Raw genomic sequence first — 21,226 nt, 5'->3', positions numbered from 1 at the left:
GCATTTGCCCTGACGACAGTCCATCGAGGCTGGGCAGCAGTGCCTCTCACTCATTCAGATCTCCTGCCCTGGCTCTGTTTTACAAGCCCTCTTTTAGACTCAGGGAAGGGTATTTGGTCCCCAAATAACCTGGGCTTCTTTACTGCGACCAGAACACCTGTGTGTTTCTACTTCTATCACACAGCAGATGGGTTTTCTAGAGGATGTCTGCTTCCCCTGCTTCCTATGAGGAACTCTTGGCCCACAGTGCCACTGAGGCAGGAGCCATATCTGACACTGCACCCACCACAGCTGGCTGGGCCTTGGCTGAGCATCTGACCCAAAGTTGGCTGATAGGCTCCCTCAGAAAGGTCCATTAGGCCAACCAATTCCTGGAAAAACAGAGACTGAAGCAGATAGGAGGGAAGACAGAAGCTAAACAGGCCACAACAACAGAGGCCACAATGGAAACTAAACACTGTGTACTTTTGTCCTCCTCTGTGGAGAAATAAGAAAAATAGGAAACTATGTTTGCATTTGCTCATTTGTGCATAAAGAAACTGTAAGGGAAATTCCCTGGCAGTGTAGTGGTTAGGATTCCATGCTTTCACTGCTGAGGACCTGGGTTTAATCCCTGCTGGGGAACTAATATCCCATAAGAAGCGTGGTGCGGCCAAGAAGAAAAAAAAGAAACTGTAAGAAGCCAGCAACAGAAGTGAACTATGGGCATATGGGAACAGTGGGCCTCAGGGAGACTTTGCACAGAGTGCCTTTCTTACTTTCTAGCTTTTGAATCAGAATCTATTACCTAGTCAAAAAGTCAAATGTAAGAAAAGGGAGAGAGAGATGCCAAGAAGTAATGATGGGCCAAGAGGCCACAGGAAGCCAGGGCTTTGTATAAATCCAAGTTTATTTGTCCAACCAGTACTTTCTAAGCACCTACAGCATGTGAGCACTGTTATAGGCCCTGAAGTTACAACAGGGAAAGGAGATAGCAAAGACCCCACTTTCCTGGACCTGTCAGTTGAGGGAGCCAAACATAAAAAGTCCTTGAGGTGTAAGGAAGTGCCAGTAAGAAATAAACAGGCAGGAATGTGAGGAGGGAAGGACATTTTTAGACAGGCTGGTCAAGGTGACCAACTCTGAAACACTGTATCTGAGTAGCAGAGACCTGCTGTGGGGGTCAGAACAGGCAGTTGTGGGGAAAGCCTACCAGGCAAAGGGAGTGTGAGGACAAAGCCCTGAGGTAAGACGAGGAGGGGACAAATGTGGCCAGAATGGAACAGAGGGAAAGAGGGGCAAAGTGGTAAGAAGGCAGAACCTAGACTCTGCTACACACTGAAGTCCCTGGGGCATCCTGACTTAATTAACTAGAATGAGGTGTGACCTGGGCATTAGGGTTTTAAAAAAGCCCCCAAATGATTCTAATGTGCACCAAAATTAGGGAACTATTATGACAGAAGATGCAAACAGAACAGGGTGGGTACCAGACCAAGCCAGGCACTTGACAGGACTCTGGGGTTTACTATGAATGAGACAGAAAGCCATGGGGGTGGAGGGTGAGGGAGGGTTGGAGCAGAGGGACGACCTCACTGGCTGCTCTGTGGGGAACAGACCACAAGGGACAAGAGTGGATGTGGATGTTCCAGCAAGGAGTCCACCAAGATAATCCAGACAGTGATGGTTACTGATGGCCTGGTGAGGGTGGTAGCACTAGAGGTAGAGCAGTGGCTGCATTCTACACAACAGGATCTTCCAATGACTTGGTTTACAAGGCATTGGAAAAGTGCAGAGTAGAGCACACGCACAGAGAAAGGCTGACCGATGGACCATGCAGCTCTGTGACAAAGAAACGGTTCCAGAACCATCTAGCACCCTACTGGGTTCACAGTCTCCCCTGCCCCCAACCTTTCCTGAGGTAACTTAAGATATGTATTAGTGTTTGAGTCTCTAGACAAAGATAAACCAAGATTCAAATACCCATATATATACACACAGGTTTATGTACATACACATATATATGCACGTACATATACCCCCGTATATGTATATATATATAAAAACACATTAAGTATTCAGGATTCACATATGGCTAAAAGAATTAAAGGATGCACAAAACACCACAGATATGGTTACTTCTGAAGGGTAAGGAAACAGCAAAGAGGCTTTTTACATCTTATTCTTAACTACTTAATTCTTCCCATCTTTTGTAATAGGAATGGTTTTGTCTGCTACTCATTTTTGAAAACTCAGAATCTGGAGACAGCCTCTAAGCCTCAGTTTCTCCAGGTCCAAAGCACATAATAACAGTTATCCCTACCCCAAGCACTTAGGCTCATCCAGCCAACACTGAGAAAGCCTCCTCTACACCTCAGCTGGCTCAAGGGCTGGTGCAGCAGCAAATGGCACAGGCCCAAAGGAGGCCTGGAGGAGGCCAGCCCATGGCAGAGGAGCAAGTACACAGTGCAAAATCAATCTCCAGGCCTACTAGAGCCTCCTGGGGGAAGGCACCTGTGAGCTGAGTCTTAGTGCCTGAGGGAATTAACCATGCAGAGCTGGGATGAGGGATTCAAAACACAGAGAGGCACACAGTATAACTGAAACAACAGGCCCAAAGCAGGGGATGAGGACTAGGAGCCTCGTGTGCTGCGAAGGACCTCCAAGTTGTCCGCAATCTGTGTGGGCACCATTTTTTTTTTTTTTTTTTTTGCGGTACGCGGGCCTCTCATTCTTGTGGCCTCTCCCATTGCGGAGCACAGGCTCCAGACGCGCAGGCTCAGTGGCCATGGCTCACGGGCCCAGCCGCTCCGCAGCATGTGGGATCTTCCCGGACCAGGGCACGAAACCGTGTCCCCTGCATCGGCAGGCGGACTCTCAACCACTGTGCCACCAGGGAAGCCCCATGGGCACCATTTTTAATTCTGCTGGCATTATGTTTCAAAACTTTGCAAAAGGAATGTTTTCAGGCAGGGCCTACGTTCAGCAGCTCCACAGGCCCCCCAGACCCTCCTGTCTTGCACATACCAGTTAGCCGGCTGCTCCTGCACTTGTCTGAGGATATAAACCCAAAATGGGGAGCCCCAAGGGTCCAAGCAGGGACTTGGCCCAGCAAGGTTGGCATTAAGAGATCTGTGGGGGTACTTCCCTGGTGGCGCAGTGGTTGAGATTCTGCCTGCCAAAGCAGGGGACACGGGTTCGAGACCTGGTCTGGGAAGATCCCACATGCCACGGAGCAACTGGGCCCGTGAGCCATAACTACTGAGCCTGCGTGTCTGGAGCCTCTGCTCCACAAGAGAGGCCGCGATAGTGAGAGGTCCGCGCACCGCGATGAAGAGTGGCCCCCGCTCCCCACAACTAGAGAAAGCCCTCGCACAGAAATGAAGACCCAACACAGCCAAAAATAAATAAATAAATTAATTAAAAAAAAAAAAAAAAAAAGAGATCTGTGGGGAAAGCAGATTTGAGGAAATGAAGCCAGAAGCTGAAAGACCTTTCAGGAGGAGATTATTGCAATAATCCAGGTGAGAACTGATAAGAGCTCAAACCTGGGTAGCAATGGTGGGGATGGAGCCAGGAGGTTTATTTAAGAGCCCGTCTTTAGGTGGGGGAAGGTGCCCGGCGAGAAGAACCTCGAGATAATGACAATACCTCCTTCTACATAATGATGTGACATGACAGGTGGACCAAGAGAAAATTTTCTCTCCCCTTAACAAATAAGAAGGTAGGATCTGAGGATTTGCAGATCGGGGTCTTGTCCCAACCCTAAACACACGCTCCATCCCCCCCAAAAAAACAGGCACTTTAATTTACCTTGAGCTTTAAACTGAAGAGCTTCGCCTACAGCCTCACCACTGGGGTCCATATGATATCGGTTAGCCTTTTCCTGCAATACAGCATCAAAAGTCTCCTGTGCAATTCTCCTTGCTGCCATGTTTCTCTGACCTGTAGTGAGAAGTGGGAAACGAAAGACACTAAGAATGACAACTAATTCTCACAGAGTCTGATCTGTTTCACCTACTCCTCAAAGTAACGAGGCAGTAATCCATAATCTGGCATGGTACTTCAGAGGGAAGCCGGATTATTTTAAGGGGAGCTCTGCCCTCATGAACCTCACAGGTGTGTATTGGCTGAGAAGGAGTAAGACAAGCATGTTGATCTTGGATAATTTATTTTGCATCTCTGAGCCCATTTTCCCAGAGTCCCTTAAAAGAAGCTCTATAAAAGCAGTCCTATCTCCGGGGTTGCTGAAGGACTACATGAAGCAACACACATAACTAAACACAACAATGTAGGGCAGTAGGAGCATAACCCTTGCAAATGGTGGTTAGGAAAGATGCGATCTTTCCCATTTCCATTTTCCTATTTTCACAGACATGGCGAAGAGGCTCTGAGAGCTAACTTCCCCTCTGAGAGAGGTGTCTCAACGAGTGAGTGTAGAAATCCCTGACCAGTGATGATGACCTACTGACAGAGCTTATTCTGTGCCAGGTCCTGTTGCAGGGGAGGGACTCCCACAATCCCGTTTACTTCTTGCTAGAACCCAATAAAGAAGTGGGTCCTATTATGAATGAAATTACACAAAAATGCAAAAGGGAGATCCAGGCTAAGTGACCCATCCAAGGTCAGCCAGTCCAGACTGAAACCTGGCAAAAACAGGGCACTGGAAGTGGGGACAAAGCCCTGAAGACTGAGTAGAAAAAGACTGAGAAGCAACACTGAGCAATCCAGTGGCAGTGTCCTTACCCACCAAGGTTTCCCTTCCATCTTGAAACCTCCAGCCTCAAAACCCAAGTCTTCCCCTGCCTTATAGTCATTTCTTATAACCATCACCCCCTTTTACTATCCTTCAGCCCTTTTCCCGGGGCTCCCTTGTTCTCTACTACCGAAGGGCAGGGTCTCCTGGCCAGGTGGCCCGGGATCAATTCAAGTGACCTAACCTTTCCGTGCCTCCGCTTCCCCATCTATGGAATGGGCAGCTCATGATGGGGGTTGCTGTGGGGACGGAACCAGTTAAAAAATGGCAAAGAGCCGGATTCAGCGCCCCGCCGCCGTTATCGCCCCACCAGAGGGGTCGCTCCCGGCTCAGGTTGAATGAATGAACGACCGAACGAATGAACCCCTTCGGGCGCGGCCTGCCTCCTACCGGCTTCCGAGGACTAAGAAAAGGGGGCGTCGGGCCCGGCCGCAGACAGCCCCCCAGGCCGACCCGGACGCGACGCGGCCGCCGCGCAGCCAAGGGCCGAGCCCGCTGCGCCATCGTGGAGACCCGGGATTCCCGGGGTCCAGCCCAAAGCCCCCACCCCGGGGCCCATCGGTCGACAACGCCCTGGCCCGGACCTCACCCCGAGCCCACCGCGTGCGGAGCCGCCCCCACCGCCGCCTCTGGTTCCTCACCCGCCGCCGCCACCGCGCGAGGCGGGGACATGCAAATGAGCCAACGGTCTCCGCAGCGCCGCGCCGCGCAGGCGCAGGCCGCCGCCGAGCCTTGATGCACAGGCGCAGGCAGCCGCCGCCAAACCCTTCTGCGCAGGCGCACTGCCCTGTCGTCAGGGCGGACACTCCTGAGGTAAAAAATTTCGCTGCCTGGAGTGGCGGCAACGGGAACCGCCCGAAAAAGGAGACAAAGACGACGACGCCGCACACCTGTTGGCTCCCTCGGCTTTACCTGCACTCACGGTCACCCTTGGTCACCCCGGGAGCAGTTCACAGGGCTGAGGGAGGCCGAGGCGAGGCGGCGCCAAAGCGCCTGCGCACGTACGGCGGCCGAAAGGGACCAGAGGCGCCGCAGCCGGTGACAGCCGCGAACCTCACCGTTTCTCCACGTGGCCGCGGAGACCGGGTGAGGAGCGGTGGCCGCAGAGCCCCCTCGTGCGCGAGGCAGGGAGTGGACGCTGCGGGGTCGGACTAGTGATTGTGGCGCGCCTTTCTGGGACTTGGTTTTGGGTAATGAAAGATCGTTACGGAAGCCGCCCAGGGACAAATTCACCCACTTCCCTGCTCTTCGCTTTTCTTCATTTATTCATTCTTTCACCACTTATGTATGTACCGACTGCCTGCTGCATGTCCGGCCCCATCCTAGGCATTGGGGGAGAAGGTGTTTAACAAAACGGGCCCCAGCTCTCATGCAGGTTAAATATCATTGGGGAGGAGACTAGACAGTAAAAGCAAATAAATAGATGAATCATTTTGTTCCATGTTGAGATAGTATTAAAATACTAAGAGTGATGCGGTAGGAGAGCGGGGCTGCTTTAAACAAAGTGGTTATGAAGGATGTCCCTTGGGTAGCTGGGAAGAATGAGAAGGAAGCGGGGAAGCCCAGGTGAGAAGGTGTTGGTAGAGAAAGTGTTGGTAAGGGAACTGGGTTTTGTTCTGAGAGGGTTGGGAAGCCACTGCAGGATTTTGAATAGGTGAATGAGGCGGTCTCTGTGCTTTCAAGTCTCCCTCGGGCTGCCTTGTAGAGCACAGAGGCACAGGGTATGGCAGGGAGGAAGCAGGTGAGGCCACCTGAGCCAGGGTGGGTGTGGCAGGTGGAGGAAGATGAATCATTCAGGGTCCCCGGTTTGTCAGGGCACCGTTTTCTTGATAAGCAGAACCATGGCTTAGAGAGGGAAGCAGGCTGTCAGTTGAGAGCCTTGATAATTCCCTTCCCCTCAGCATGCCTTGGACGCAGCATGGGGGTCGGTAATGCTGTTTCCTCTCCTGGCCTGGCCTGTTCGCCAGGTGGCTCCCAGATGACCATTTCCAAGCACCATCTTTCTCATGAGGTGTACTTTCATCCTTGTCCCTGCCCTCCACAGGTCTGTGCTGGACCCAGGGGACCCTGAAGGACTGTCCTAAGTGGTGGTTCCAGAGCCAGACATTGACCTCCCCAGCTCAGGGATCTCAGGGCTGAGCAGAGGGAGATTCTTGGGGCGGGGAGGGTGGGGGGGGTACTGAGAGTACACAGACTCTGTCTGAGTAGCTAGGGAAGGCTCCCATGAGGAGGCGGCCTGGAAGGGCTGGTGGAAGCTCCGCAGAGGACGTAGGTGGAGGTAAAGTGTTAATGAGACAGGATAGGATCCTGGCCTTCAGATTCCTCATCCTTAAAGTAGGCACAATGACATTCCCCTTTAGGACTGTGCTTCTATGACCGAGTGGCCACTCATCAATGGCCCACTTGGGTCTGAAGCATGGCCAGAGTAGCAGAAGCAACGTCTGGTGGCAGAGCCAGAAGCAGAGTCCCTCCAGCAGCATCCAGCCCCTCAGAGCTGGCCAGGAGCATCCCACCACCACCAGCCTGGGCTCCCCAGTGAGAAATTCTTTATCTTGAAACAGAAAATCCTTATTCTTTTCCTCCACCTTTGATTTGGAAATCCTTAGCAATCCCTAAACAGGCTCCCTGTTCTGGAGAGTAAAGAGGGGGATATCTGCAAGGGAGTGAGGTGAGGTGTTTGATGCCTTATGTCTGCCACCCCCCAGTAAACTGGCTGAATTACCTCTTAAGCAACAAAGGAAAAGAACAACTAGGTGATGTTTATTGAGCTCTGTGCCAAATCCTGTTCTAAGTGCTTTGTAGAGATTGATGGGTTGAATTTTCACTGCAGCCCTCTAGGTAGCCCCTGTGTCACGCGTGAGAATTGACCAACAGTGAGGTTAAGTGTAAGGCTGGGGATTTGAGCCCCCCTGGCTGGCCCTGGAGCCTGTCTTCCCCATTACCCCCAGCCCAAGCATATGCACAAACACAGATAGAATAGTCACATCCTGTGCTGCCTCCACAAAGAGAAGTGAGGGCATGGGTGGCTTGTTTCCCTCACAGCCCAAATTTGCACATTCCCATGCCACGGTCCTAGTGCCCCCATGTGCCTTTGTCCCCCTAATGCACTTTCTGTGCTTTCTACGGTGCATGATTCTGGAATGGACTCGGGACCAGAAAAAAACAAAACTGTTTTAAAAGACGATATTACAACAATCAAGAAAGTCCATCGTGTGCTATATGTTAGAAAATAGCATTGTATCAGTGTTAAATTTCAGTTTTGTGTGAATGTATAAGAGAGTGTCCTTTTCATGCTGACATCTGTAGGAGGAAGGGGTCCCATGACTGGAACACACTCTCAAATGATGTACGTGTCACACACTCGTAGGCACACACTCACTCACATAGATTAACATGGCAAAATGTTAACAGTTGGTGAAGCTAGGAGATCCTTCCGCTTATACAGTGCTCCTTGTACTATTCTTGCAACTTTACTATAAGTTTGAAAAGTGATGTATTTCTCATTTTTTTAATTTTTGGCCATACCACGTGGTATGACCACAGTGGTCTTCAGAAGCTTCTTTGCTTTCTGGTCTCACTTGATGCTCCTGGCTTCTCTGGCCCATTTCCTGCCCAGACCTGGAATCAACTCTTACTCCAAGAGCCCTGGCTTCTTTGGTGGGAAATGGTGTTTAGAGACCACAGTTGGTATTCAGGGTGCTGCTCATTGCTGCTGTGGTGTCATTTCCTCCAGGCATTTTCAGTTCATATTAATAGAAAATTGGTTATTTGCTCAAGAGAAAATACATCATGAGTTCATATCATATTTCCAGTTCAAATTTAGGAGTTCTGAGTTTTTACTTCTTTGATTTTATGTTAGAATCTTTTTTCTTTTATGCTCATTCCTAATGATATAAACATTATTACTTATTTGCTACATCTATAACTGTTTCTGAATAATATTTCTAATGTGGTTTCCAATAATATGATTACTGAAAACTGTTGAAGATTTTCTTTTGCAGTTTTATCCTTAGGGTAGATCCCAGTAAGAATATACAGTCATATCACTGTGTTTTAAAATTGCATGAAATGGGCTTCCCTGGTGGCGCAGTGGTTGAGGGTCCGCCTGCCGATGCAGGGGACATGGGTTCGTGCCCTGGTCCGGGAAGGTCCCACATGCCGCGGAGCGGCTGGGCCCGTGAGCCATGGCCGCTGAGTCTGCACGTCCAGAACCTGTGCTCCACAATGGGAGAGGCCACAGCTGTAAGAGGCCCACGTACCGCAAAAAAGAAAAATTGCATGAAATGATCTGATCCACGTAGAAATACTGTTAGGTTCATGGCTTTCATTTTGCTCTTGATTTTTAGGGATTGCTTTTATTTATTTATTTTTTTGGTTATTTTGGCGTATTTCTTTTCCTCATAACATAAAGCATTTAGCTGAGTTCCAAATTCAAACCTGTAAAACAAGGTATGTTAAGAGAGAATAATGCAGCTTCTATTCCTGCTCTCACCATCCTTTTCTCTACCTCCCCTTACAGGTAACTATTTCTATTAGCTTTTGATTTACTTTTCTTTTTATTTATTATTATTTAGTAATAATAATAAATATTTATAGTAACAGTAATAAACACTTATTGTTATTATTATTATTATTTTTTTTTTTTGCAGTTCGCAGGCCTCTCACTGCTGTGGCCTCTTCCGTTGCGGAGCACAGGCTCCGGACGCGCAGGCTCAGCGGCCATGTCTCACGGGCCCAGCCGCTCCGCAGCATGTGGGACCCTCCCGGACCGGGGCACGAACCCGTGTCCCCTGCATCAGCAGGCGGACTGCCCTTATTGTTATTATTTAATTAAATAAGTATTTAATATCATTTTTTATTTTATATTTTATTAGTACAATGGTATGCTATCATAACATATTATTTCATTGGATAAGTACATTTGAAGTACATAACTATATAATAGAGTAATATGTGAATAATATTGTTTATATTGTAATATTATAGTATATTATAATTATACAACATACAATATAATATTATTAAGATATTTTATATTTATTTTACTGTTACTACTTTTTACTATAAGGACATACATTATGTTAACATTCCCCATTTTTTAGAAAAAATATACTGAACTACCTGCCCTTGTCTGTACTTTTAGATATTCTGTGGATGTTGGGAGATCACCCTTTCCTGTGACTCAGGTTGTAAGAATTTTTCCAGAGTGGTTATAGGCTCTGGCCCCTTGGTAGATGCTCCCTAAGTGGTAGCCAGGTTCTCATTTGCCCTCTGACCCTTGATGATGCTTACTTCTCACCTTCTCAGCTTGGGAGCAACTACTGGGTGCCCTTGACCCCACACAGTGGAGATGAAGATGGCCTCCAAGCACATCACCCAGGAGACCTTTGATGCAGCCGTTCGCGAGAACATCGAGGAGTTTGAGCTGGGGCCAGAGGAGGCAGTGAAAGAGGCCGTGGAGCAGTTTGAATCACAAGGTAGGGCAGTGTGGCTCGGTATCAGCGCTGGTCTGGCTCTTTGCCCAAGAGTCGCCTCCAGTCCATGGCTCTTAATGTGAAAAGAGTGGTATCCTGCCATGACCACATCCCTCCTGGCAATGACAGCCCTGGGCACTATCTTCTGTCTACACTCTGCCCCAGGCATGCTGGCCACCCACTCCCACCTCGCTGGAGCCCACCCTCTACTTGCCTGGACCTTACCCTGACATCTGCAGGGCTGGGTCCTTCAAGGTGGGTCTCATTTTAATTGTCGCTTCCTTGAAGAGACTTTTCTTGACCACCTCCCGAGAAACAGGGCCACCTGTCTCCCTGCCCGACCTGCACCCCAGCTTGAGTTCATGGAGGCAGAAGGGGTGTTGGTCACCAGCCTCTGGAAACAGGTGACATGCTCCAGCCAGGCCGTGGAAGAGAGTGGTTAAGAGGGAGCTCTTTGCAATAATGTGGGCAGGGTTAGACCCTGCTAGCCACAGCAGGGACCTCCCCCTTCCCATGACAGGCCAAGGCAAGGGATGAGGGTCATCTGATAGAGGCAGAGGCAGGAAGCTGGGGATGAACACCCTGCCCTCCCACTCCTCCTGCCCCTGATCTTGAGTCCGGCTTCCTATTGGCCAAACCCAGTCAGGCGCCAGAGGGCAAGGGAGACTGGGGATCCAGCGTTCGAGGTCAGAAGCTGGTGTCCTGGGCACAGAGTAGTGTATAGACACTGGACAGGGGCTGGTGGGGCACCTAGACAGGTTCTGCACAGTGGGGGCTTCCTTCGGGGGGGGCAAATGAGGCTGGGGATGCAGCCAGGGTGAAGAACAATGGGAGCCCCAAGGGAGAAGGCCATGGGTTACCCTCCCTTCTCAGCCCACCAGACAGAGTGTGTCCCTCGCTATGGTGCTGGTGTGTAGCTTCAGTACTCCTCTGCTCCCATTGGCTGGGGCCAAGGTACAAAGACCCCCACACCCCACACCCCCGTGTGGGCGTGGCTGCTGGGCCCTGCCCAGGCAGGGAGGGAGTTGGGTGGGGAGCTGGGCAGATCCCTGAAGGCCTCCAGAGTAGGGTGGTCCCAGCTGAAGGGACATGAGGTGTGACTCCAGCAGGCCCATAGGGATGATGGCTGTCGCTTGTTTCCTGACTTCCCCATCCCCCGCAGGGGTTGATCTGGGCAACATTGTAAAGATGACGCCGAAAGTCTCTGCGGATGGATCCCAGGAGCCCACACATGACATCCTGCAGGTAGGAGAGGGCAGCCCACATGGGCCTTACACGCATGGTCCTGCATCACCTCATAACTCTGTCGGGGGCACCCTTTCCCTGGTTCCCAGATGGCAGACACAGATGCAGAAGGTCAGAACCTACTCAGCAAGCACAGGCAAGCCTGAGTGTGCAGCCAGGGCTCCTTGAGTCCACTTCAGAGGGCCTCTCAGGGACCACTGTGATCTGTCCACCCACCCACGTGCCACATTCTGGAATTGGAGCTGTTAGAGTGGACAGGGAGTGGGTAGCACTCCAGACGTAAGGGGCAGACAGCATTCATGTTTGTCTTGGTATTGGGAGCCTTGGGGTGGACGGCCCCCTGGAGGAGCCTCTCTCTGCCTCCCAACCACTGAATTTGCTCAGAAAATTGGACAGGAATCCCAGGAAAAGAGAGTGCAATCATAGTAAGGCTGTCACTTACTGAGCACCGACTCTTTACTGGCACATTACAGCCCATCCCCTTAGCACTCAAACTGGCCTGCAAGGTAGGTGCTGTCATCTCTGGCTTCCTGATGGGGAAACGGAGGCCGAGAGCCTGCCCTTGCTCTCCAGTGACCCAAACAAGGAAAGTACAGCTCACAGAGGTTAAGTCCTTTATTTAAGGTCATCCATCAAACTGGTAAACTGTTGGTAAAAGAGCAGAAGGTTCTAGTGTTTATTGAGAACCGGCTGTGGACTCAGTTCTGTGCCAGGTGCTTTCCTCATGCCATTTCAGTTATTCACCCAAAGACACCTGTGAGGGTAGGGTTATCATCCCCATATAAAGGATGGGAAAATTGAGATCCAAAGAGAAGAAATGAAGCCACACAGCATGGACCACCTCCCCCACCCACCCAAAAAAAAAGCAGGAGGGGGAGACAGCCGTGGTTGTGAACCTAAGGGAAATCATACAGTATCTGTCCTTTTGGAACTGGCTTATTTCACTTAGCATGATGTCCTCAACGTTCATCCGTGTTGTAGTATTTGTGGTTGAATAGTGTTCCTTTGTATGGTTGAATAATATTCCATTGTATGGCTACACCACATTTTGTTTATCCATCCGTCCATTGATGGACACTGGGGTTGTTTCTGCCTTTTGCCTTTCTGCCTTTCAATTCTTTTGGGTGTATACCCAGAAGTGGAATTGCTGCATCTCTTGGTTTAATTTTTTGAGGAACCACCATACTGCTTTCCACAGCAGCTGCACCGTGTTATATTCCCACCAATAGTGCACAGGGTTCCAGTTTCTCCACATCCTCACCAACACTTGTTATTTTCTGTTTGTTTTTCTTTTCATAGTAGCCACCTTAATGGGCGTGATGGTGTCTCATTGTGGTTTTGATTTGCGTTTCCCTAATGATGTAATGTTGAACATCTTTTTGTGTGCTTAGTGGCCATTTGTGTATCTTCTCTGAAGAAATGTCTATTCAAGTCACACACACAAATAGGTTTTAACCTATTTCTTTCACCTTTTAAAAAATTTTCTTTTTTATTGAAGTAGAGTTGATTTACAATGTTGGGCCAATTAACCTATTTCTTTTTTTTTTTTTTGCGGTACGCGGGCCTCTCACTGTTGTGGCCTCTCCCGTTGCGGAGCACAGGCTCCGGATGCGCAGGCTCAGCGGCCATGGCTCACGGGCCCAGCCACTTCGTGGCATGTGGGATCTTCCCGAACCGGGACACAAACCCGTGTCCCCTGCATCGGCAGGCAGACTCTCAACCACTGTGCCACCAAGGAAGCCCTAACCTATTCCTTAATATTCTGTTTCATCATAACATATGTTTAGTTAAGTCCACAAATCAGAGCTCAACGAGGGTTGGCTGACAGGCATTCTTGACTTTCATGGCAGTCGAGGCCAAATCAAAGCACTTCGGGCTGATGGTATCTGTAGACCCACCCTCACCAGGGCTGGATGCAAATGATGTCATAAGCTCCAGGGGCATGGGTTCATCTTGGGCTCAAGCTGAGACAGGTCCTCAGGTCATGGCATCGAGTGGCCACTAGACTTGTGTGCCCTATTCAAATTGTCTTCTCTCATTATAAGCTTTTCCCCCAAGGCCTTAGAGTTGAACGTGGGTAAACCAACCGTGTGTACAGCATGGTTTCATTTGGCAGGTACTCAGTAAATATTTGTGGAGTGAATGAGAGAGATGAACAGGAGGTATATGATATGGGCAGGACTGGTAAGGGTGGCTTTCACCTTTCTTAGAAAGCTAGCCATTGGTTGGTATGTCAGTTAGTTATGACTGCATAACGAACAACCCAAGGGGATTTCCCTGGCAGTCCAGTGGTTAGGACTCCTTGCTTTTACTTCTGTGGGCCCGGGTTCGATCTCTGGTCGGGGAACTAGGATTCTGCAAGCCACGTGGCATGGCCGAAAAAGAACAAACAACCCAAAACAATAGCCATTTTATTGTTTTTGATGATTTTGCTGGGTTGACTGATCTCAGCTGGATGTTTCTTCTGCTGGTCTCACTTGGGGGCCTCTCATGCAATGGCAGCTAGAGCTAGAATGTTTAATGTCTGTACTCGTGTGTGTGGCTCCTTGTCAGGGACACTGAGATGGCAGGGCCTCTCTCTTTCTCTCTCCCTCTCCCTCCCTCCCTCCATGGCCTCTCAAGCTCAGTGGGAACTTCCCTGGTGGTCCAGGGGCTAAGACTCCATGCTCCCAATGCAGGGGGGCCCGGGTTCAATCCCTGGTCAGGGAACTAGATCTCACATGCCACAACTAAGAGTTCGCATGCCGCAACGAAAGATCCCACATGCTGCAACTATAAGATCCTGCATGCCGCAACTAAGACCCAGCACAGCCAAATAAATAAATATTAAATAAATAAATAAATAAAAGCACAGGTGTGGAAGCTGCCACAGCTAGAACTAGCCCCACAGAACTTCCACCAAGGCCCAGATCCCACACGAGGGAATCCCACAGGGGTGCAGCACTATCGCTGTGACCGTCTTTGGACTGAGCTGACACTGAGGTTTCTCCCATGTCCCTTAGGCCCTGGATGACCTGCAGGAGTCCATGGCCCGCTCTAACCCCCAGGAGGTGTCAGCACACCTTGCCCGCTTTTGTGAGCAGTGCAAGCAGCAAAAGGCCTGCCGCTTCTTGGCAGCCGAGAAGGGGGCCTACCCCATCCTCCTCGCCACCTGGAAGTTGGCCGCAGCAGGTGACCAGGGTCTCCTGCTCCAGGCCCTCAATGCCCTGTCAGCCCTGACTGATGGCCAGCCCGACCTCTTGGACACGCAGGGCCTGCAGCTCCTGGTGGCCACACTGGCCCGGAATGCTGACTCGGCCAACGTGACCTGCTCGGGGATCCGCTGTGTGCGCCACGCCTGCCTGAAGCATGAGCAGAACCGGCAGAGCCTGGTAAAGACCGGTGTGCTACCCCTGCTGACTGGCGCCATTGCCCGGCACAGCCACTGTGCCGACGTGGTCAGGGAGGCCTGCTGGGCCCTACGCATCATGACCTTTGATGATGACATTCGTGTGCCCTTCGGCCGTGCCCATGACCATGCCAAGATGATCGTGCAGGAGAATGGAGGCTTGAAGGTACTCATTGAGGCCGCCAAAGGTAGGAGCAGGTGTGGCAAGAGTGAGTGAGGGTTTAGGACTGCTTCAGGTCTGGCTGGCTCTGGGCACCACTTGTATTTATCAGCTTGGTCCCACCTGCATGGCAGCCCTATCATAACAGTGTCCTTACTCCTAGTTACTCCAGGAGAGTTCCAAGCCAGCACTCATTGGCCCACAGCACATCCCATGCTCATCTCTAAACCATTTGGGGAGGGGGCTTGGCTCTGTCCAGCAACACAGACTGAGAGTGGAAAAGAGGGCTCCTCAAAGGGAAGAATAAGGGTGCTGTTTCCCGAAGACGGGGGAGTGTTGCTGGCACTCACTGGGGCTGCTCCCAGGCGGAGGTTTACACTTTGGTTCATACTTGGCCGCCCTTTCTTGTGCATGTCCATGTGCCTGACTCTGGGGTGACCCTGATGAGGCAGCCAAGGGAGGTCACAACACTGACGTTTGGGCACCAAAGCCCCTGACCTCTGTCCACTGCACCCACTGGAAAAGGCCTGACTGGGGTCTGGTGCACAAAAGGTGCTAGAAGAATGAGTTCCCCTTTCCAGCCTGTCCTGTGCCTCTGGCTCTCTCGCTAGGCCTGTGTGTGCGACTCTGGCCCTGTCTGTGGGGGACTGGGGCCTGCCTCATTCTCCCCTTCACACCTCCAGAGAGGGTGAAAACCAGCTGCAAAGTTGGGCTGCTTTTCCGAGGGGTACTTTGCATCTTCCTTGTTTATTTGCAGGAGCTCCTATCAGTGAGAGTGCTACCACAGAGACAGAACCAGTAGGGTGTGTGTGTGTGTGTGTGTATTTTTGTATATATATGTATACATATATACGTGTATATATATATAGAGAGAGAGAGAGAGAGAGAGATTTGTTGCAGGGAATTGGTTCATGTGGTCGTGGGGGCGGGCCGGAGGCTTGGGCAGGAACCAACACTGCACTCTACCAGTGAGCTTCTTCCTCTTCAGGGAGACCTCAGTTTCCCTCTTAAGGTCTTTGGCTGATTAGATGAGGCCCACGCAGACCGTCAAGGGTCATTTCCTTGAAGTCAGTTGGCCGTGGATGTACCACATCTAGAGAATGCCTCCACGGCACACCTGGATTAGTATTCATGGAGTCACTGGGACTGTGTCCTGGCCAGGGGGCCCTATAAATGACCATCACTGAGCTCTGTGTCATTATGGCTCTCTGTGCCCCCGTTGCTAACTCCCTAACTCTCCTCCCCCCATCATTCTCAGTCATGCCTCTCCTCCCTGGTGCCTCTGAGCTTTGTCTTCAGCATCTGTGTTTAATTTTGCTCAGGTCAACTCTATCCATATGTCCCTCTGCAGCTTCTAGGTGTCCTGTTGCAGTTAGAAAGGTCGTTCCTTACCCAAGATCATAAAAATAGTCTCGGATGTCTTATTATAGCACTATTATGGTTTTCTTTTTTTAGCCAAGATCATCAGTTGGTCTGGAATTTATCTGGGGCACAGTCCTGTGTCTTCCCCGGAAGCCAGCAGGGGGCACTGCAGGCCCAGGCAGCACCCCGCCCCCACCCCCGCACCTTGTGGTCCCTGGGGCCCTCCTCGTACTGGCGGCCCCCCAGCCAGGCAGAGGGGCCAGGCTTCGCTGGTGGAGCGGGATTCGGGATTCCTCCCAGGACTACTGGCTCGGAGCGTGGGCTGGTTTTCTCTCTCCTCACCCCAGCGGTTCCTCCTCCTCCGTCTGCAGCGTTCCCCGACAACCCCAGCATCCTGAGTGATCTCTGCAGCACCCTGTCCCGCCTGGCTGTCCGCAATGAGTTCTGCCAGGAGGTCGTCGACCTCGGGGGCCTCAACGTCCTGGTGGCCCTGTTGGCCAACTGCAATGACCACCAGGTGGGCGTCCAGAGCTGTCTTAGGGTGTGAAGTCCTCTTGCCTGAGTTTCACTCTGTCATTTCTCCCGACACCTGGGGAATGCTCCGGGCCTCCCAGTGAACTCTGCCCCTCTAGGCCTCGATCAGCCAGCCAGGCTTGAGTCAGAACACTCTGGCCCTGTCTGCTGAGCCCAGATCCAAAGATCAGTTTTCACTTCTCATGACCCATGAGAAGGACCTCAAATTTAGGGGGAAAACAAACCCACCCGCTCTCTCTCACTGTCCTTTAGTGGTGGGGGGGCTGGTCCAGACCCCAGCTCAGGTGTGTGATGCTTCAGTGAGGCCACCCGTGCTCTGCTCGCTGGCCTGAGCCAGCCACACGCCCCTCTGTGTGTGTTTTTGGGGGGGTTGAAATCATCCAGACGCCTCGCCTGGATGCAGGTGGCCTGAACCACAGGGTCCACTTCCCCGAGCCTCCCCTGCCTTCTCTATACAGCAAGTGATGAATAACCCTGCTCTTCCATGCCAGCTGCACACCCCGGGGTGGCCCCACCTGTGTTCAGACAGCAGACATTGAAACAGCCCCAGACACTCCCTCGAGACCCCCTCCCACAATCCAGCAACCAAGCAGTTAATGCTGGGTGCCTCTCAGGAGAGGGGTGTGGCCGGGTGTGACCCATGCATTGCCCTCTCTTCAGGACCTTGTGAAGCAAGTGCTGAGCGCCCTGAGGGCTATCGCAGGCAACGATGATGTGAAGGATGCCATTGTCCGTGCTGGCGGGACAGAGCCCATTGTGTCTGCCATGACCCGGCACCTGGCCAGTCCCCAGGTACCCACCCCAGGGCAGGGGGGACACACAAGGTGGGGTTGCATGGCTGGAGTCCCAGATCAGTATCTGTATCTACAAAATGGTCTTTCCCATCTCCCGAAGCAGGGCCAGGCCTAGGGTGAGGTCAGCGAGCAAGAGGCTGGGGGCAGCGTGAGTGAGGGCCAGGGTGGGGCGAGCAAGGGGCCTGGGGTGAGACCGTCACCCCTAAGAGCTTGGTTGATGCACCTGCTGTCGTTTCTGTTACTTCTGGTCCAGTACACACGTGGACTGACAGAGGTCTGTCCAGGTGAGGTTGCAGGGCACTCACCTGGGGAGCTGGTGACAGTGGGGGTCTGTCTGCCTCCTCTCAGCCATCCCCGTGACCCACCCCGCAGGTGTGTGAGCAGAGCTGCGCGGCCCTGTGTGTCCTGGCACTGCGCAAGCCAGAGAACAGCCAGGTCATCGTGGAGGGCGGCGGGGCCCTGGCTGCACTGCAGGCCATGAAGGCACACCCGCAGGAGGTTGGCGTGCAGGTAGGCGTGGGGGACAGGAGGAGGGGACGGGAGCCTGGTGGGCAGGTGGGGCAAGGGGCCAGCGTGCACATTGCTGGGGGCGGGAAGGGGAGGGTGCAGGTCCTCTTTGTCCCTGTCCCATCCCCATCATGACCCAAGACTCCAGGGTCTCCTTCCTTCTCAGCCCCTGATGTCCTGCATCTACTTACCACCCACCAGAAATGTGCTGAATTCTGCCCGCTGCTGTCTTCTTTGCTCTTCTTGCATTTGCTCTTTTCCTTTCCTAACAGCCTCTTTAGAGGTATCTGAGGAGGAGGAGGAGTTGGGGGGACCAGCAGCTGGGGATCTACTGGGGTTTGGGAAAGGTTCCCTGCCCCACCTTAGGCTGCTGCTTTGTGTTTTTGCATGTGGGGCCACTGTCCACGCCTTGCTGGGGAGTCAGCAGAGGTGAAGTGTAGACAGGGCAATGCACAGCCCTGCCAGAAACCCACACTCCTCCCTGCAGCAGCCCCCAGCGCACTCCCTGCCTCCCACCTTTCATACCCTCCCAGCACAGGGGCCTCCTTGTTGGTCCTGAGACACACCAGGCTTGGTCCCACTGGGGACCTTTACTCCCTCCTCCAGGATGCTGTGCCCTTGGCTGGCCCATCACCTTGTCCGCTCCTGACCACCCCACCGGGCGGGCCCTCACACCTCACCTGCTTCTCACCTGCTCTCCCACTGGTGGTGGATGCCATGTTGGGGTGCTTCTCAGCACCCACCCCCGGCAGAGACACAGAGCACAAATGCCGACTGAATGAATAACAGTATAATTGACAGATGGACCCTGTACACAACCCCACTTTTCCCACTGTTTCCCTGCCCTCCTCCCCTGCCGCCCGGCCAGGCTCTTGCCAGCTTCAGGGGATGTTGCTCTGAGACTTTGGGTCTCACACCTCAGGGACCAGCCCCACCTGCCAAGCACTTGGCTACCCTAAGCTTTAGTCTCCTCACCTGGGAGCTGGGGTGATGAGCCCTGCCTCCAGGGCTGCCAAGAGGATGAAGTGGAGGCATGAGTCTAGCCTGATGAATCATAGCGTAGGCACCTGCTGAATGTTGGCTACAGCCATATTGTCTTATGATGAGGACTCCGAGGTCAGAGTGGACCCCACCCCCTGCTCCCACCTGCTGGCTCACAGCCACTCGCCTTCTGCTCTCCCTTCTAGAAACAGGCCTGCATGCTGATCCGAAACCTGGTGGCCCGAAGCCAGACCTTCTCACAGCCCATTCTGGACCTGGGGGCTGAGGCACTCATCTCGCGGGCCCGTGCCACCCATCGCGACTGTGAGGACGTGGCCAAGGCCGCCCTGAGGGACCTGGGCTGCCACGTCGAGCTCCAAGAGCTGTGGACAGGCCAGAAGGGTAACCTGGCACCATGACCCCAGGCTCAGTGTGAGCTGTGACTGGGTGAGTCATGTGACTCAGGAACAGCTGGGGAGAGGGTGGGGGCAGGAATGATGTCCTGCTACTCTGCCTCCAGATTCCTCCCCCATTAACAGCAAGTGTTTTCTGACGGGTACCAAGCATTGGCCAAGGGGTGGGAAGGGAGCATTAGTGAGGTGCCTACACAGCAGAAAGCAGCCCCTGGGTCCCGGCCTCCCCGCATGCTGTTCCGCTCACCGGCTGACAGCATCGGCTTCATCCGTCCTGTGCCACCCAACCCCACTGCCCTTTCCTAGTAGAAGCGCCCCCTCAGCATTGCTTACGGCCAGAGGTCTGTCTGAAACCTGGAAACCATACTGGCCAATCTCATAGCAGGGCAGGGATCCCACTTCTGTTCCTACAAGTCCGTTCTCATCCCTGCTACTGCTTCTCTCACCTGTAAATGGATCACAGATGCCTTGCTGTGCTGAACAGAGGGCAGGGACCAAGGCTCGTTTGTCTTCTGGTGTCCCAGGCCAGCCAGTGATGCCCGGTAATAAAAGACTGTTGGTTGATCAATGGAAGGGTCTCTTCCGTAGCACCATGCGGCATGGGAGCCACAGCCAGTGGCTTCAAAGAACAGGGGAGAGGGGTGCATGTTTGGGGAGGTCATGGGTTCACTGATGAAAGTGAAGGGGTTTTGAGAGCAGCATGGGATGTATGATTCACTGTCACCCTCAGAGGGGTGGGCTGCTGGGGTCATTGTCAGACTTGGGGTCCAAGGGTGCCAAGGTTGCTGTTCCTCAATGTACATTGACTTTCGGGGGCTGGAGAGCTCAGTGTCTAGCCCCCACCCAGCTCTGTGGCCTTGAGCTGGTGACGTAACCTCTCTGAGCCTTGATTTGCTCCTCCGTAAAGCAGGGAGAGGGGAGGGGATAGAGCCCCCTCCGAAGGGTGTTGGAGCAGAGCTGGGCACATGGGAGACACCCGATCGTCTAGCTTTAGCACCCGAGTCACCCTGGGAGAACCATCCTGCACTCTCCCGCCTGGCCACATTGAGGTCCTCGCTCACTGGTTGGCTTGGGCAGCCTGGCTTTCCTCTCTGAGCCTCAGTTTCCCCATCTGTAAAGTGGGCATCACTGTCGCTGCCCCCAGTGCCCATCCTCCCCAAGTGTCTTGGAGGGGTCACCAGGCAGCGGTGCCTGGCAGACCCCAGCTCTGCTTCTCTGCATTCACCCTCGGGGTCATGTTGTGGTCACCTGGCAGCTCGTGCATCCCGCGTGGCCCAGTCAGGGTCAGGGCAGCCTCAGGCCCCCTGGTGGGCTCCAGGCGCCATGCCTGACACCTCCAGCTCATACATTAGGAGCTCCTCTCACCTCTCGGAGTCCCCACCCCACTATTGGTCATTCACCTCCTCTAGGCTGAAGAATGTCTTGAGTTCAGTCCTTGACATCAACTCAGGCCCTTGCCCAGAAGGCTTCTGGTTTCTATGGAAATTGGCCCATGCGAATAGCTATGGGGAGAGCATCACCCTGGTCCCGCCTTCCTGTGGTGTCCAGACCTCCTCCACCCCTGGATCGGTGGCGGTGGGGGGGGGGCGCTGCCAGCTCAATGGGGCTGATGAGAACCTCTGACCCCGTCACCCGG

The 21,226-nt window shown here is 52.7% G+C and overlaps 2 protein-coding genes across 10 annotated transcripts in view; one reads left to right on the top strand and one right to left on the bottom strand.

Annotated features, from left to right (window-relative positions):
- The window catches only part of SUGP2 (SURP and G-patch domain containing 2), a 31,240-nt gene extending 25,370 nt beyond the window's left edge, over positions 1-5,870 (bottom strand). For 4 of the 9 annotated variants that reach the window (XR_003792700.1, XR_003792701.1, XM_029217114.1 and 1 more), the window contains exons 1-2: positions 5,374-5,525; positions 3,790-3,921 (exon numbers count right to left, since the gene is read on the bottom strand). Coding sequence is in view for 7 of the 9 variants with exons in the window: in XM_029217114.1 (XP_029072947.1) it covers positions 3,790-3,921; positions 5,374-5,404 (163 nt within the window). In the remaining 2 variants the exon portion in view is untranslated. Of the gene's footprint in view, positions 1-3,789; positions 3,922-4,916; positions 4,938-5,321; positions 5,526-5,644 lie in introns of those variants that run through there. The other 5 variants (XM_029217120.1, XM_029217119.1, XM_029217115.1 and 2 more) reach the window with 4 other exon arrangements.
- On the top strand, positions 5,463-20,154 carry ARMC6 (armadillo repeat containing 6). The gene is made up of 8 exons (XM_029217121.1): positions 5,463-5,818; positions 10,040-10,209; positions 11,369-11,451; positions 14,454-15,027; positions 16,733-16,878; positions 17,556-17,687; positions 18,062-18,199; positions 19,384-20,154. The coding sequence occupies exons 2-8, from the start codon at positions 10,083-10,085 to the stop codon at positions 19,594-19,596; spliced, it is 1,413 nt and encodes a 470-aa protein (XP_029072954.1). The 5' UTR covers positions 5,463-5,818; positions 10,040-10,082; the 3' UTR covers positions 19,597-20,154.
- The last annotated feature ends 1,072 nt before the right edge of the window (positions 20,155-21,226 follow it).

Source organism: Monodon monoceros, unplaced genomic scaffold (genome assembly GCF_005190385.1).
Source record: "Monodon monoceros isolate NGI ecotype Baffin Bay Population unplaced genomic scaffold, NGI_Narwhal_1 Super_Scaffold_12, whole genome shotgun sequence".
NCBI classification, from domain to species: domain Eukaryota; kingdom Metazoa; phylum Chordata; class Mammalia; order Artiodactyla; family Monodontidae; genus Monodon; species Monodon monoceros.
The sequence above is the reverse complement of the archived record's forward strand: the minus strand, read 5'-3'. Positions and strand labels throughout refer to the sequence as shown.

What these genes read in the sequence shown, in the direction of transcription:
- ARMC6 (XM_029217121.1), top strand. Translation starts at nt 10,083, where the DNA reads ATGAAGATGGCCTCCAAGCACATCACCCAGGAGACCTTTGATGCAGCC. An exon ending in GGAGCAGTTTGAATCACAAG is followed by an intron (nt 10,210 to 11,368) that starts GTAGGGCAGTGT and finishes CATCCCCCGCAG; the next exon opens with GGGTTGATCTGGGCAACATT. An exon ending in CCAACTGCAATGACCACCAG is followed by an intron (nt 16,879 to 17,555) that starts GTGGGCGTCCAG and finishes CCCTCTCTTCAG; the next exon opens with GACCTTGTGAAGCAAGTGCT.